At 46.9% G+C, this 17,335-nt stretch overlaps 2 protein-coding genes across 2 annotated transcripts; both read right to left on the bottom strand.

Moving 5' to 3' along the window:
- Positions 1-2,212: 2,212 nt before the first annotated feature.
- Positions 2,213-2,776, bottom strand: LOC146021082 (arylamine N-acetyltransferase, pineal gland isozyme NAT-3-like). Its single transcript, XM_083154883.1, has one exon. It carries the CDS (start codon positions 2,768-2,770, stop codon positions 2,213-2,215), a length of 558 nt encoding a protein of 185 aa, XP_083011009.1. The 5' UTR covers positions 2,771-2,776.
- A 12,282-nt stretch (positions 2,777-15,058) lies between these two features.
- On the bottom strand, positions 15,059-16,020 carry LOC146021395 (arylamine N-acetyltransferase, pineal gland isozyme NAT-3-like). Its single transcript, XM_083155179.1, has one exon. It carries the CDS (start codon positions 16,018-16,020, stop codon positions 15,169-15,171), a length of 852 nt encoding a protein of 283 aa, XP_083011305.1. The 3' UTR covers positions 15,059-15,168.
- Positions 16,021-17,335: the final 1,315 nt, after the last annotated feature.

The following is a 17,335-nucleotide window of genomic DNA, read 5'->3' as shown; positions in this document are numbered from 1 at the left end:
TATTTTTTTACATTTTTTTTTTTTTCTTTTTTTTACACAGTGCAGCCAGCAGGGGGCCAGAGCGCTCGAGCCGCTCATTAGATATTCATATATTCACTGCACCCGAAGCACGTTCGGGTACAGTGAATACTGGGTCCCCCGCTGGCTATAGAGGGGGGCAGCCTGTGCTGCCTGGGTCCCAGGGGGGCCCCCTACCCTCACATATGTTCTGTGGCATCCAGGGAGACTTTAATCTCCCTGGATGCCACATCCCTGTCAGCTCCCTGCTGCGGACGCTCGTCCGCTGCAGGGGTTAAGACTCGCCGCGAGTGGCGGCGAGTCTTATAAACATTGAATAGTGGCAGCAGGAGAGGCAACGAGCCCTCCGGAACACGGAGAGTGCACGGCGAGCAAAAAAAAATGCTCGCCGTGCACGGAGAATATTACCATTGAATACTGCCCTCTGTCAGAATCAGAGTAGTGTTCCCATGGGCAGCGTAGTCAGCGTCCCTGTCAGAATCAGCGTAGTGCTCCCGTGGCCAGCATAGTCAGCGTCCCTGTCAGAATCAGCATTGTGTTCCCACGGCCAGCGTAGTCAGTGTCCCTGCCAGAATCAGCGTAGTGCTCCCGTGGCCAGCGTAGTCAGCGTCCCTGTCAGAATCAGCGTAGTGCTCCCGTGGCCAGCATAGTCAGCGTCCCTGTCAGAATCAGCGTTGTGTTCCCACGGCCAGCGTAGTCAGCGTCCCTTCCAGAATCAGCGTTGTGTTCCCACGGCCAGCGTAGTCAGTGTCCCTGCCAGAATCAGCGTAGTGCTCCCGTGGCCAGCTTAGTCAGCATCCCTGTCAGAATCAGCGTAGTGCTCCCGTGGCCAGCGTAGTCAGCGTCTCTGTCAGAATCAGAGTAGTGTTCCCATGGGCAGCGTAGTCAGCATCCCTGTCAGAATCAGCGTAGTGCTCCCGTGGCCAGCGTAGTCAGCGTCCCTGTCAGAATCAGCGTAGTGCTCCCGTGGCCAGCATAGTCAGCGTCCCTGTCAGAATCAGCGTTGTGTTCCCACGGCCAGCGTAGTCAGCGTCCCTTCCAGAATCAGCGTAGTGCTCCCGTGGCCAGCGTAGTCAGCGTCCCTGTCAGTATCAGCGTAGTGCTCCCGTGGCCAGCGTAGTCAGTGTCCCTGTCAGAATCAGCGTAGTGCTCCCGTGGCCAGCGTAGTCAGCGTCCCTGTCAGTATCAGCGTAGTGCTCCCGTGGCCAGCGTAGTCAGCATCCCTGTCAGTATCAGCGTAGTGCTCCCGTGGCCAGCGTAGTCAGCGTCCCTGTCAGTATCAGCGTAGTGCTCCCGTGGCCAGCGTAGTCAGCGTCCCTGTCAGTATCAGCGTAGTGCTCCCGTGGCCAGCATAGTCAGCGTCCCTGTCAGAATCAGCGTTGTGTTCCCACGGCCAGCGTAGTCAGTGTCCCTGCCAGAATCAGCGTAGTGCTCCCGTGGCCAGCTTAGTCAGCGTCCCTGTCAGAATCAGCGTAGTGCTCCCATGGCCAGCGTAGTCAGCGTCCCTGTCAGTATCAGTGTAGTGCTCCCGTGGCCAGCGTAGTCAGTGTCCCTGTCAGAATCAGCGTAGTGCTCCCGTGGCCAGCGTAGTCAGCGTCCCTGCTTTGGGCTCGCGGCGCTCACCACACTTTATAAAATCAACTCCACGCCAACATGGATAGTGGGGGTATGAAAAGGTTGGGAGGATGCGTAAGGCGTTCCCTCGCCACACTTCGGGCTGGTGTGGATAGTGGGGGCTTTCAAATGGAGGCAGTGGCATAAGTTCGTTCCAGTTGCCCAGAGGCAAGATATATATTGGTGCCCCCACAAACACACACACATACACAAACACACAACCCTATATAACCCTATATAAAATATATATTTCTGTTTAGATAGATAGAACACATATATATTTCAGAACTCAGCCACAGAAGCAATATCGTTGGCTTTTAAATAACGGATTTAAACTTCCAGGGGGAAGAGAGGTGCCCCCTTGGGAGCAGAAGCCCGGCGGCAGATGACTCCATTGCCTCCCAGAGTTCTGCTTCTGAATGGAGGCATTTGCCAGTATGTAACCTGGAGCACTGGCAAATGCATCCTTTTATTGTGCATGAGATGCACTTGCACACCACACCCCCTCTTTGTGCCGGAGACGCACGTGCTACCGAACCCCTAACCCTGTCGGCAGGGTTGCTGTACCCTGCCGCAATACTTACTGAGACGCAAAAGCATCTGAGATGCTCCTGTGTCTCAGACAGATGGAGCCTCTCTCCTCCTTCTTCTCCAAGTACCACTCCTCCCCTTCCTGCAGTAAGTGAAACACACCATTGTCCTGCTCCTCTTCCCATCCTGGCTCCAAGGGCAATGGATCCAGGATTCCTTCTCCAAAGCCAACATCACAAAGCCACCGCCTGCCCTCCAACTCCACAGTCAGTAGCATGTGGCCAAATGGTGGTCCGTACTTACCTGTGACTGTGTCTCTGAATCTGGCTGATAGCACCAGTGGCTGGTACCCCAGCTCTTGTAACACCCACAAGAAAAGACCATTGTTCTCATAACAATAGCCACCACGGTTTCTCAAAACTATTTTTTGATAAATCCATAAAGTGTCCAGAATAATTTTCTCCCCAATGTGTATACTGAGGCCCTCAAAGGGTATCGAGAGAAGGTGTTGGCGATGTAACTTCCGTAGGGTTGACAGGGACGGTGGGGAGGATTTTGATATTGGATCTGTAATTCCAATCCGCTGGAGATAGAGGTTCAAATCCATCACGTAAATGTCCTGAAACATAATATAAAATAAAAGTAAGTAGTAGTCTGCATTTTATACCATATTCTGAGCACATCTACTGGCATATGCATTTATTTCTGTGCATATGAAATTTGTGTACCTCCTCATTTTGGCGTATGCCAATTTTGCGGTGGAACCACCTTTTATATAATTCACCAGTGTATCAAAAGGATCTCTACCTAGATATGATTATATCTGGTTTGCCCATCCCCTATGCTTGGAATGGCAGAACAGCTAATTACAATATACTCAATCTATTTTAAATGAATGGCTTAGTAGTATACAAGCTCGTAGATTACTAAGGGCACATGCACATATAGTGTATATTCAATTACAGTTGAATCTGCGTCTGAAAGACGTCAGTTTCCAACTCATTAAGTTCAGAAGAAGTTCCGACCCATCCAGTTCTGGCTGCATTTTTCCAACTAGGTGAATTGGCGAAATAGCCACCAATCCACATGCTTTTGTGGTAAACGCAGCCAAATCCGACAGGTTTTCGCTCCGTTACCGACCATCTCAATCCGACTTTAATAAAGTGGGATGGAGGAGGACACTGGGTGAGTAGCAGCAGCTCATTTGGCCAGCCTCCCATCTGCCAGCCTCCCGCTGCACTCACCTTGCGCCGTCCCAGCTCCCGCCACAGCCTGCCTTACGTCATCGCTCACCCGGTCCTGACACCGGCCGTATGAGCAGGATTCCAACAGCCGGATTTGGCCGCTGATTTGAGTAGGTAGTGTCTGATTCATTCCGACAAATGAATGTCTGAATGGATCCGACACTAATTGAATATACCCCATAGAGTTCAAATGAATTAGCTGTGGGTCAAGTTGTCATTGTAATGGCTCTGGACTGGATTTTTGGACACAGCCCTATGGGGCTGTAAACAAAGTCCATAATTCTCGAGGTATAAGTGTGGCATTACCTACACAATGCCACATTCATACTACCTAGTTAATTAATAACTACACTAACCAACTCCTTATGATTTATGGACGGAAGAGACTGTAAATAGATATGGGGTCAAAAAGTTGACCGGTAAATAGGTGACTTGGAATCAGGTTGTTGACACAAATACAGTTGGCATGGTTTTTCATGATTTTCTGGGGTTAGGTAGGGTAAGGATTAGGAACTTGGGGGAGGGTTAGGTATAGGCTTTTGGAGGGGAGGGTTAGGCTGTGAAAGGGGACTGTTAGGGTTAAGCACCAGGGGGAGGTTTAAGGATAGAACTATTCTCAGTAAGGGACAGATTTTTTTGGCTGCTTTCCACACTATAAAATAAACAAGTATTTCTGCTTAGCATGGAAAGTTTCCTGTATCTATACATCTGCTTGTGGAGTAAATTTGCAGCAGCCCATGGTCTGTAATCAGCCATATGTTTGCTCGCCCTCACATCTGCGTAACCCGCACTGCGTACTTCTCTCATGTGCAATCGCTTAGTGGTCTTCCGGTCATACTCGCATGTGGCTGACATGTTCTAAGTGACTTGTTTATTTGCTTAAGCAACTGCTAAACGTGAGATCCATCCACAAAGTCGGCTTGCGTACATTTCTGAATCAGGCCGTAAGTATACAAGATGTTCCATAACACACTCCCACTGCAAATCTTATCAAAGCAGTATAGAAAGGAGACAGCAGTATTTATGATCCCATAATCGGATGAGTATATCAATATTTTCACATATGATAAGAAAGGAATTGGTTTTAAACCAAAAATGTGGCTTGCAGAAATGGAGAATGGAGCCAATAAGCCATCTCTGCTGGCCGACACTCTGAGGCAAACCTCTGGGTTGCTGTCCCCATTGGCTTTGTGGGACATGCCACCAAATATTCTCTCCTGTCAGAGGTTTATTTCCTGAGACGGAGGTTCTATTGAAGATGGAATATTGCTATTGGCGATTTGAACCTCCTTATTGCGCCACCTAGTGGGGTACAGCTCTAGTGACAACAAGAAAAACTTCACCAAAAGTTAGATATTTGGAACCAATCAGATTGCCCGCTGAGCGGAATGGACAGTACATAATTCTGATCTGCATCCCAACAGTATATCATACAATATATCGCCTTATGTGTACCCAGCCAAACCCTATATACTCAACATTCACTTGTTCTGCATCACTAACATCCAAATGCTTGAGTTTCGGTGGCTTGCGAATGGGTTTAATGATCTAGTGATCTATTTAAATGTGCATTTGCAATTAAGGATGGATACATTTGCCATTTCACCAGGAAGGTAATGTAACCCGCTGTTCAAATACTTGTATTAAAATCTCATATCATATATTTTCAATATGTTGTGATATGTAAAATGTGTGAAGCCCCATACACACTACACGATGCCGGATGCTGTTGATATAGTTAACATATCGGCCGTGGGTCACGGATATTGTGTGTACACACTGAATGATATCGGAAAACTATATTGTTCACTGACCTCAGCGAGACTCGCTGAACATGCAATTTGCTATATAGCCAAATTGAACTGTATGTTCAGAGAGCCAGGCTCGCTCGGAGAGAGAGAGGGGGGAGAGAGAGAGAGGGGGGGGAGAGAGAGAGAGTTTGCACGATTGCTCCTAACCAATTAATACAAGCTGATACAGGGGACCTTAGTTTACTACTGTATGAAGGCACTAAGGCTAAGACTGTGTACACACGGGGGCGATAGGGGCTGAAATCACTGGAAATATGGTCGCTGGCGACCATATTGCCAGTGATGGGAGTGTGCCCCAGCGATAAATCGCCGGGTGCGCATTCCCGTTTTCAGCCCCATTCTACTCCCTGCGACCAGCTGATTACCTCTGCGGCACCGCCCGGCAGAGGTTCCCTTTCATCAGCGACCATCTCTGGTCGCTGATGAAAAGGAGAAACTGAGCAATATATCTCCCCCGTGTGTACGGGGCTTGAGAATAGTGACACAAGAAATGTAAACATCCTTAAATCACTTTATTGCAGCATATTGCATTCAGAAGCTCAAATATATGAATTCATTGCTTTCATCAAGAAGTCTGTGGCCCCACCATAAAATTGTCATGTGCATAAACTATTAGGGGTTAAAACTGATGGTAATGACTAATTGGGTTTTAAAATAAAGTGCTAATATATTTGATGGGGGAGGAATATCTTTGCTAAATTCTGGGAGTTATTCTGAATAGATTTATTTTAAGCAAGAAAAAAATGCACTGGTGATTAAACAATAATTGTACAATATTATACGGATGCAGATCGCATCAGTCCGGGAAGGATGCAACAAGCTTCGTCCATATCTGTGTACTTTATACAGTCCGCTGATCTTGATAAAACATGTTGCTTCCTTTTCTGGACTTTGGACCGCATCGGTACGTGATTGTACAGTTATTGTGAACCCAGCATTTGCTGTACACCTCTGACCCATTGCTGTGCTGGATACAGTGATGGCAAAGAGCAGCGGAGGTGAAGGCAGGCAGGACCCCTCTCTCTGTCCGAGAACAGTCCCAGCAGTTCCCCCTTGATGGTGGCCCTGGCTGTTGCCACATAACAAGCTTGCTGCGTAATTACTCTATATGGGGTAATAAGGTTCTGCCTGTACAATAACTGATATCCTTGTTCTACTGGGCATTTATAAGAAAGATCTCTGTAAGTGTAATATGCATTTTCTATATAATAGAAGACAATAATCTAAACTCACCTTCCCGATGACAGAGTGCGTGCTGTGCGCTGCAGTCACTGGACCCTGTGAACCTGAGGTTGCAGATTCCACCTGGAAGTTATCTTGTAAAGGGCCCTGCATTTAACTCCTTCACATCTAGGTCACCTATAGGCTGAGCCTGGTTCCCGAGGAGTGGTTTCCTCAAACTGCCCATACACCTTTTTACATACATCACATGTTAAATACAATTATTTAAAATATGGGACCCATAAAAAAGCCTATATATAATATATACATGGGCTGATGCAGAGCAGGAAGCACAGTAAAGGAATTGGCACTTTTGGAAGACCCAAGCTGTTTGCGTGCCAAAGACCGAAACCAAAATGGCGCCTTCTCCAAAGTAATAGCACACAGACAAATTTTGTGTTCCACTGGCGCTAAATACAATACAGGGATCAAACAACATATACTTGCTTACACAAATTGTTGTGGGTATGATCCAAATTCAACAAAGATCACTGGATAGTGCAATAAAGTTTAAAAAAAGAAACAAATTTAATAGTACAGTGCACTCACATCAAATATATATTAAAAAGTATATCACCACAAGTCCTGCTTCCACTGTTTGGTGTCCTCAGCATACAAGTCCCAGATGAATTCGGGCGAATGAAGGAGACGGTGCCGGCTCCACACTCCTACAGCATCAGCATGTAAACACCACAGGTCCCCAGGCTTGTTTAGAGATCAGTCACAAGGCTGGTGACTGATCTTTAAACTTGGCCTGCATTTTGCAGCCGGCTACATCACATTGTGACTCTGCTTATCGCAGCAAAAAAACAGCAACACTTCATGGTAATCTGATGGAAGGGGGTGGGGCTAGGATGAAGGGGTTCAATGCAATTTGGGTTATCCACACTCAGGAATGCCCGGATCAGCAGGAACTCTCAGGAGGCTTGGATAGGCCCGCTCCCTTTGAGCTACAAATTGTAACATTTACCCAGAGAGGGATCTGTAGGATCCTTCCCTGGTTATGGCCACTTGTGCTTACGCAGTAGGCCAACAGGGGGCCCGCAACACAAAGTAAATGTATCATTGATCACATCGCAGGGACAGTCCCCTATTTTTCAAAAAGCCTCCCCACACAGGCAAAATGTGTCTGAGGACCTGGGTCATGGTTCCAATTTGGATTCCTTTTGCTGCCTGCTGTGTCACAAGGGACTTTCTCTGGTTGTGCGCTTGGTGCTCATTGCACGGCAGCACCACCCTTCAGTCTGGGATGGAAGTGCTGTGGTGATGAGCTCTACTAAAGATCAGCTGACCATGTGGCAACCCCACTGCCTCCTGGACCCTGGAGACTCTGCACATGCCATCAGCTTCCACACAACGGGCTGCAATTTTCTGAGCACCTTGAGACTTTCTCCATCATATCTATGTTACTACCATAGCAGTATTGTCAGCGTAAACAGGGACAGTTGTGGGCATAGGGCACAGAGGAGGGTGTCTTGCTCAGCTGCACCAGCAACACGCTACCTTATCTGCCTCCGTGGTTAGTACCCGTCTGGCTCTGGAGATTCAGACAGATTCAGACAGCCAGTAATGTTAATAGCGTCAGTGTCTGGCACCACACTGGACAGTGAAGAAACTAAACTAAAGTTCCCAGCAGATATTGCTTCCATAATGTGTAAGGGGAGCTACGACTGTGGGCATGATGTGTAAGAGGCAGTAAAACTGTGGGCATAATGTGTAAGGGGCGCTACAACTGTGGGCATGATATGTAAGAGGCAGTACAACTGTGGGCATAATGTGTAAGGACACTACAACTGTGGGCATAATGTGTAAGGGGAGCTACAACTGGCACTGCACCTCACAAAGGGCCAGATTTTCTAAGCTTCAAAAGTGATAACATGGAGAGTGATAAAAAGCCAGCCAATCAGATCCTGCCTGACATTTTTCAAACACAGTCTGCGACATGGCAGGTAGCAGCTGATTGGCTGATTGTTTATCACTCTCCATTTTAGCACTTTTAAAGCTTAGAGAATCTGGCCCAAACTGAGGACTGCTGCTGCAATGCTATTAGACTGGATCATAAACCTCTAGCGGCAGGACCCATTGTATGTATATAATATGCAAATGTCACTGTGCTTTTTAGGAATGGGACATTGATTGCAACCTTTTTGAAATTGTATGGTCTCAATCCATTTTATATTACATTTATTTTTATGTTTAGGAATATAATATGATCATTCAACACATTGTTTTTCATCATCATAGCACCACTTTTATGTTTGTACTTAATGTGTAAGGGGTGCCACAACTGTGGGCATAATGTGTAAGTGGAGCTACAACTGTGGGCATAATATGTAAGTGGATCTACAACTGTGGACATAATATGTAAGGGGTGCCACAACTGTGGGCATAATGTGTAAGTGGAGCTACAACTGTGGGCATAATGTGTAAGGGACACTACAACTGTGGGCATAATGGGGGTTATTCAGATTGATTCGGTCCCCTGTGCATTTTCTGCACATGTGCAGATGCAGGGTGAGAGTGGATACGGTGAACTACATCATCTTGCTCATACCTAGTAGTAGGGTCACAGCCCATGGGAACGCCCCGTGTTTTATGGACGTTACCATGAAAAGGCTGGTCGTTCCCAGGGATATCCGGGGATGATGCGGGTGCAGGGTGCTGACGTTAGCAGATGTCAGCTGCCCATCTGCTTCCCGCACAGGTCGCTTGGAGATCAGGGACAGAGGGGAGAAGTAGCATACAATCCCCCTTAAACCGCCCGCACCTCCCTGGCAGTAGAATTGTGTACAATACATCTTAGACCTCTTTCTGATCCTTTCGCTCCCGTACGTGTTCGTACGTTGTTTTGGTACTGCGCATGTGCATAAGTGCAATATGCATTTATGCGCATGTACAGGCTCGGTTTGGGAGGGGGCGTGGGGCGGCGAGAACGGGTAGCGCCCATGGGAACGCCCAGCATTCCCATGGTAATGCAGCTGTGATGCGGGTGAGGGGGGCAGGCAGCTGACGTCACTGAATTTCAGCTGCCCGCCCTCTTCCCCTACAAGTGCTCCGCAAACCTAAGTTAACAGAGAGCGACTTAGATTACGAGTGCTGTAGAAATAGTTCAATGGTCCGCGACCATCGAATGATTTTGACCCGCAAGCTGCTAATGGATGTTTATGCGTGCGGGGAAACTTGGCGTGGGAGGGGGGTGCAGGTGGCCATGCGGGCGGCATTTGGTTGACTTGGAAAGCCGCAAAATCCATAGCTTTGCGAGTCAACAAGAATGAGGGCCCTTATGTGGAACAAGGGGGGTTTGCACTCATTACTGCTAACATATATATAGGGCCGGCGCCACCACTAGGCAGCTTCAGGCATTTGCCTAGGGCGCCGGCCACTGGAGGGCGGTACTGAGCTGCAGCAAGCAGCCGCCCGTCGCAGGAGGAAATATCCCGCCCGAGGAGCAGGAAGAAGAGGAAGGCATTAATGATCCTAGCGTCTAAGAGCAGGTAAGCTGTCGCCCCCCTACCCCAACTTGCATTTGATTGCTGCACCCCCTCCCCCTGGTGCTATCGGTCGGTGGCAACCGCACTACCCCTGGGACTTTAACAGTTAGTGCCGAAACCCCCCCAACGTGATGGTCAGTGGGTGGCACTCCAGGGGACCCCGAACCACCCCCGTGTGGTCAGCGGTGATCAGCGGGTTTGTGTCCGCACCCCCCCTCCTGGACGGTACTCCAGGGGACCCTGCACCCCCCCGTGCAAGGCATCTCACCCCCCCCCCCCTCGAGCGGGTGAGCAATTGCCGAACATGTGACACGCCGGGAGTGACGTAAGATGGAGGGAGCACTATTGGGCACCTCAGATGGAGAAGGCGGAGTTTCACGACGTGGTCCTGTATTGCTGTATTCAGATACCGACGTCATGTTGTAGGCGCCGGTCACATGACGTTACCAGGTGTGTTGGGCGTCTGACATCACGGATACTAATGAATGAGCTTCCCCATGATCAGCATGGCAGCATACTGATTGGGTTATACATACCATGTGACATAAAAAAACTATCCCGATTGGCAGATTGAAAATGAATAAAGGTCTCTCATTAAGTACACTCAGGTTGGCCTTGAGAGAGCTGTTTATTTAGTGAAACACGTGTAGGAAAGGACTGTATTACTGAAATATGTGTTAGCATGATTTAATCTATTGCATAGCTCAGATAACAGGCAGTACTGCATACCCATTAGGGTGCAGGTAATTTGAGGAGATAGGTAGCAGCATATGAATAAATAAACTGTACCTATCTATCAGGTCAATTGCTCAGAATAATTTACTGAGCATTTCAATGTAAAGCTAGCCTTATTAGTACCATATTATAACTATAAAGTGTGTGTTGTTATTTATTAACCACTAGGTGGCAGCAAAGTACTATTGGATCAAACAATAACTGTTAATAATCTGACCCTTGAGGTTAAAGTTCCTGACAAGGGGCCAGTATACTATATCCAATATTTACTATACATTTGAGAGCTGACAAGCTGCTCAGCTTCCCAGAAAAAGTGGGAGACTGAGCCCCTTTGATTAAGGAGGGAATATTGGTGCTCCAATAAACATAAAATTCATGATATGCTGGTAAAACACCTTAGTGTGGAAGTTTAAGTATAACATATATTCAATGACTTGGACAACTGTCAGTTGAAACCATCCCTTTGAATCTCCCAAGTTAAATGCTATAAGACATATGATATATTCTATAACTGAAGCTTTGCAGAGGTTGTGCGGAAATAGACACAATATTTTTTCAATAATACGTCCCTGTGGTTTTAATACACCTCTTTATATAATTCGAGCACTATGTATGTGTGTATGTTTTGTGTGTGTCTGTGATTTTAACTTCTCTATTTCACTGTTATTTCCCTCGACATGTTTAAAGGGAATTTGATTAAATTTCATTAAAAGTTATGTTTTAACAATTTGCAATAGTGTGCGTCCCATAGAACAGTCCCTTTTTCTCTTCTACATAATATGTTCAGCTTATGACTGTTGGGTACAGCACCCCCCGAATATTATTAACACAGGGGAACACATTCACAGCAGCCATACAATACATCTGACACAGTAATGTGGACACATGTTAACGTTAAACTGCCAATTTACTTAATAATGATTATTATTAATGATGACATATGAACAATTACAAAGAATCTTAACTGTAATAACGATAATTCATAACATATATGAAGAATAATAAGCTGATTAGGAACAATAATAACAAGAATAAAAGATTAAAGAATGATTCAAAAAGCAGTCACTGGGAGGGCACTGCAGTAGCCTTTGGCAGTAGGGTCAGTGCGTGTATAATTCTTTAAAAAGGATTTTCTGCTCCCAAACTTTTCCTCCACATGAATTCCTGTAGATAGGATTGTAAGTGGTGTCTTGCGGTGCCTCTCTGTCTTTTATTTCAACATCCGCTCAATGATTTGGGTGTGTACCCCTGATTCAGGGTTCACAAAATTGTAGCGGTGACTCACCCTGCAATGTTCCTACCCTGTTCCTGGGTATTATACGCTCCCTCCAGCAGTCAGAATAAATCACCAACCCGGGAGTGACATTATCGTTGATGGCAGCCATTAGGGTCGTGGCGTCTCGCCTTTCAACGGCGGTCAGGAAGCAGGCCCCTGTCTCCCTGCATATACCGCAGAATACCCATTGCTGGGGCAGCATCCTCCCAATGTTATGTTTCCTCTTCACAAAGAGGCCCTTGTCTACCTCCACCACCATGCCAGGGCCTCCAATTTGGGTCTGCGGCTGGGACAAGAGATCCATGGTGCACGCCTCCCTCCTGAGGCCGTTGTACTGCACCGTCATCTTTATAGACATGTGCAGCTCATTCTGGCAGTACTGCACACTGGTAAGCTCCTGTGCCCAAGAGTACACAAACCGGACCAGGGTCAGGAACGGTAGCCGGCACCCGGGGAACCAGTGGTCCAATCGAACGATGACCTTCTTACGGCAACATTTAATGTGGCAGCGCCATGTCCCTTCCTTAACAGAGAGCCTCATTGGATGGCCGTTTACGCAAGTCTGCGTAACGGGCAGCAATTCCTTTTGCTGAAAAAAAAGCACAGCCTCTTCCTCTGATGTAGGCAGGGTGAACGTTGACATTTGCTCACCTGCAATGCCTGCGCCTTGCACACCGGTCAATGTCACACTGATGCTGCTTTCAGACCGCATAACTGGCTTTGACCCTGTATTTGGAAACGTTTCCAAAAACGGGTCTGCCAGATAAAACCCCTTTCACACCGCAGCACTTAAACGGTATATTACCGTTTAAGTGCCGATTTTTTGACACAGGCAGACCCGTTTTTGGAAACTTTCCAAATACAGGGTCAAAGCCAGTGCAGCCTTCAGCCCTCCCCTCCGTGCAGCTCCCCCCCCCCCCTCGCGTGTCGACCGAGAGCATGTCGACGCCCCCCGCGCATGTCGACGCCCCCCGCGCGTGTCGACGCCCCCCCCACACCCCGCGTGTCGGCGCCCCCCCCCCCCCCCGTGTCGACTTACCCCGTGCCGGTACCTCCGTTGTGGACTGCAGCTCAGTATGCTCGGAAAGCACTTATGAAAAAAGTGTCTTCCAGAAAATGGCTGCCCCATAGGAAACCCTGTTTAAAAAAACTGTCTTCCGTATGGGGGGCAGCCATTTTCTGAAAGACACTTTTTTCATAAGTGCTTTCCGAGCATACTGAGCTGCAGTGTCGGGAACCACAACGGAGATACCGGCACGGGGTAAGTCGACACGGGGGGGGGGCGCCGACACGCGCGGGGGGTCGACACGCGGGGGGGGCGTCGACACGCGCGGGGGGCGTCGACACGCGCGCGGGGGGTGTGGACACGCGCGGGGGGGGCTCCAGTGCTGTGAATACTTAATGAGCGCTCATTAAGTATTCACTGTGCTGAATTTAGGACCCTGCTCATTGGCTGGGTCCTAAATACCGTTTCTGAGCCGATTTTTGCGCTAAAATACCGGTTCAGAAACGGGTAGGACCCTGCATTTTAACCGGTTAGAAAAAACTGCATTTTCTAACCGGTTAAGTGGGACTGGACCTTTCAGACCGCACACATTACCGTTTTAAAACGGTAAAAAAACGGCAATTTACCGTTTTAAAAGTGCGGTCTGAAAGGGGCATGAGAGAACTCTGAGAAGCATCCATTACTGTCAGCTATTCTCCTAAGAGTGAGTGCCCGGGAGAACTTACACAAGCTCTGACTGACTACACTATTTCCGTAGCTTAAGCTTATTCAGAAAGCACAGCTACAGTAACTATCAGTACTCTATGCATATAAACTAGTGGAATCGCATTGCATGGATCGCATGGCACTAAAACGGGACATGCGATGCGATGCAATTTCCTTCCGCAAGCGTACGTATGTTAATTGGGCGCCCGGCTACTACATAAGTACCGCTCCCACAGCTAAAGAAACCTTTGGGTTTTGGGCCTAGCCAAGTTAGAGTAGATGGCTCCATGTCTGTTTTTATTTCCCTCAGCCAATTGATTTTTTAGAGTTTTGTTCTTTTTGAAAACAAACTCAGGTTTAAGGGGGATAACATCTTTTAGTAAATAGTCTGATTTTAATATATTGTAATTTTTGGAGATAATCTTTTTAATAGAGGTGGATTAGCTGTTATATTGAGAAATGTACATGGCTTGAGAATCCCATTTCATTTAAAATAAAGATACGCGTTTGACCCAACTTCTTTAGTGAAGTTAGAGGTAACTATCGTATCTCCTATAGCTTTGAGGGTCAAATCCAGGAAAGAGGTCCCACTTTCGTGAAAAGAATGTGTAAAGTGTAAATTAAACGTATTAGAATTAAGGTGATTAATAAAAAATTGTGTAGAAAGATGATCTCCTTGCCAAATAATAAACAAATCATCAATATAATGGCCATAGTGGACCAGATTCGTGCCAAAACCACTCTCCCAAATAAGTTGTTGATCTACTTCACCCATGTATAAATTGGCATAGCTCGGCACGAACCTGGTCCCCATGGCCATTCCCATCACCTGAAAATAATATGTGTTTTCGAACAAAAAATAGTTGTGATGTAAAATATAAGAAATAGAATCTTTGAGGAATTGCTGGTGTCTCTCCCCCAGGTCATCATCCAACAGTAAACGTTTAGAGAGAGTTTGTATCCCCATCTCGTGTGGAATATTGAAAGACAAACTAGTGACATCAAGTGTCAGAAATTAATAAGTGTCCTTCAACTAGATGTCTCTTATCAGCTTTAGAAAATGAATGGTGTCTTTAACATGAGACCTGAGGGTAGAGACACAAGGTTGTAGGTAAGTGTCTACGTAAAAAGATAAATTGGAAGAAAGTGATTGAATCCCAGAAATAATAGATCTCCCAGGGGGGTGCAGTGAGGGTTTTGTGAATTTTAAGTTCCCATGGGTACGCAGGCAGGCGGCTGACGTCACATGATGTCAGCCGACCGCCCCGTCTTTGTCCAGGTGCACACAAATAAAAGTCAGTCGTGACCACTGAATGACTTCTCATGCAGCAGAAGCATGCGAAGGGATGTGTTCTCGTTGCACATACCCTCAAATGTTTTCAAGGGGAATTGACAGGGGACGGGCATTTGGATGGGTGGTGTCTCATCGCAGCTTACTAAGCCAACCTGAATCTGGCCATAACTTAAAAATGCCTTTTTATTTACTATTGTAAACTGTATATATCACCTGAGGCCTCTAATTTCCATCAGGGGAAGGAATCCAAACCTCGTCCTTTGGGACAAAAGTTGCATTGAGCACAATCCCAAACTTCTCTCTGAGCAGATCAGGGATCTCCTCATCGGTAAGTTCTTTAGTGGTTCTCACTTTCCCACCACCCTTGGTATACTGTGTGCTAATCAACCTGCGCCCCATGTAGGTCAGTCTCCTGCCTAGTAAAGTTTGGGAACAAATGGTCTTGCAGACGAAGATAGACCTAGGTGAGGTTTGGTGAAATTCAGACATTTCCCTGAAGTCCTCAAACTTCCTCTCTTCAAGGGTGAACTTGATCAGAGTCCTCCACTTGTCGTCCTCCTTCTTCTCCAAGTACCACTCCTCCCCTTCCTGCAGTAAGTGAAATACGCCAACGTCCTGCTCCTCTTCCCATCCTGCCTCCAAGGGCAATGGATCCAGAATTCCATCACCGAAGCCAACATCACAAAGCCATCGCCTGCCCTCCAACTCCACGGTCAATAGCATGTGGTCAAACGGTGGTCCGTACATACCGGTGTCCGTGTCCCTATATCTTCCTGATAGCACCAGCGGATGGTACCCCAGCTCTTGTAGAACCCACAAGAAAAGACCATTGTTCTCATAACAATAGCCACCACGGTTTCTCAAAACTATTTTTTGATAAATCCATAAAGTGTCCAGAATAATTTTCTCCCCAATGTGTATACTGAGGCCCTCAAAAGGTATCGAGAGAATGTGTTGGCGATGTAACTTCCGTAGGGTTAAAAGGGACGGTGGGGAGAATTTTGATATTGGTTCTGTAATTCCAATCCTCTGGAGATAGAGGTTCAAATCCATCCTGCAAATGTCCTGAAACATAATATAAAATAAGTTAGTAGTAGTCTGCATTTCCACGTGTGGTTGTAGGAAAGGGATGGGGCATTCTTATTTAGGCAAAGTTAAGTGATAAAGGTGCGTACTACGTAGAATTGCATTAAATGGTAAAACACGTCTGCTTCATGGTATAGGATGGTGTAAAAAAAAAAAGAATACGCAATTGGGGGGTGATTCTTGTCGACTTGCAATATAGCAAGTTTGGCCCCGTCCTGATGTTTTGGGGACTGCGCATGTGCCCGGTCCCCGGCAGGTGGGCCGATGCCTGCTGCGGGCCGGGCGGTTGACATCACAGTACGTCAACCATCCAGCCGGTCTTCGTCTAGGCGCACGCAGATAAAAGTCAGTTTTCACTGACTTGATTTGCGAAGGCAGGAGAAATCATCCTGAAATGTAAACACATGAGGGGAGGTGTTCTCCTCACATGTTACCGAGGGGAGTCTTGTTTGCACATCCCCTATGCTTGGAATGGCAGAACAGCTAATTACGATATACTCAAACAATCATACATTTCAATTTTAAATGACAGAGAGAATGCCTAAGTAGAATACAAGCACGTAGATTAGTAAGGGAACATGCATATATAGGGTCGGATTCAAATGCCATATCGCGCCCGATCTCCCGTCTCCCGTCAATTAAGGATCACCTTTAGGTGCGCAAATAGGCTAAAACCAACCTATCTAATGGGCGGGATGGGAAAGCCCAGTTTGCACGCCCAAACGGGTGACTTTGCTTGACTTTCAGCTCACCATCCACCTGCAGAAACATTTGAATACCGCCGGCAAGCGCGCACAAGTGCGTTTAGGAGCAGCAAACATTTGAGTCTGGTCCATAGAGTTCAAATTAATTAGCTGTGGGGGGTCAAGTTGTCATTGTAATGGCCCTGGGCTTGTGGATTTTGGACGCAGCCCTATGGATCTGTAAACAAAATTCTGGAGGTATCATAAGTGTGGCATATAACCTCACTAACCAACTCCTCAAGGTATATGGATGGAGGACTGTATATAGATATATGGGGAAATTTACTAAGGCAAATACGCCTACAAAAATTCATATTTTTGGCATTTACTATGCCAAAAATACAACAATCCGTATTCGTATTCATGGCACATTCATATTCGTATTTCTGAATATGAATGCATACACCATCTACAGAATATGAATCACCATTCAAAAGACCAAGCAGCCTAGCGGCCAATCAGGAGTTGCTAGGCCACTAGGCGGCCAATATCGGTATTCGGGAGGAGGAGCCGCAGGATGTAAACACATTCTGCGTCTCCTCCTCACAGTCCGTTCTGGT

The sequence above is a fragment of the Crinia signifera genome, chromosome 7, assembly GCF_055691185.1.
Source record: "Crinia signifera chromosome 7, ASM5569118v1, whole genome shotgun sequence".
Lineage (NCBI taxonomy): Eukaryota > Metazoa > Chordata > Amphibia > Anura > Myobatrachidae > Crinia > Crinia signifera.
Note: the sequence above shows the minus strand (reverse complement) of the source record. Positions and strands in the feature narration are given on the sequence as shown.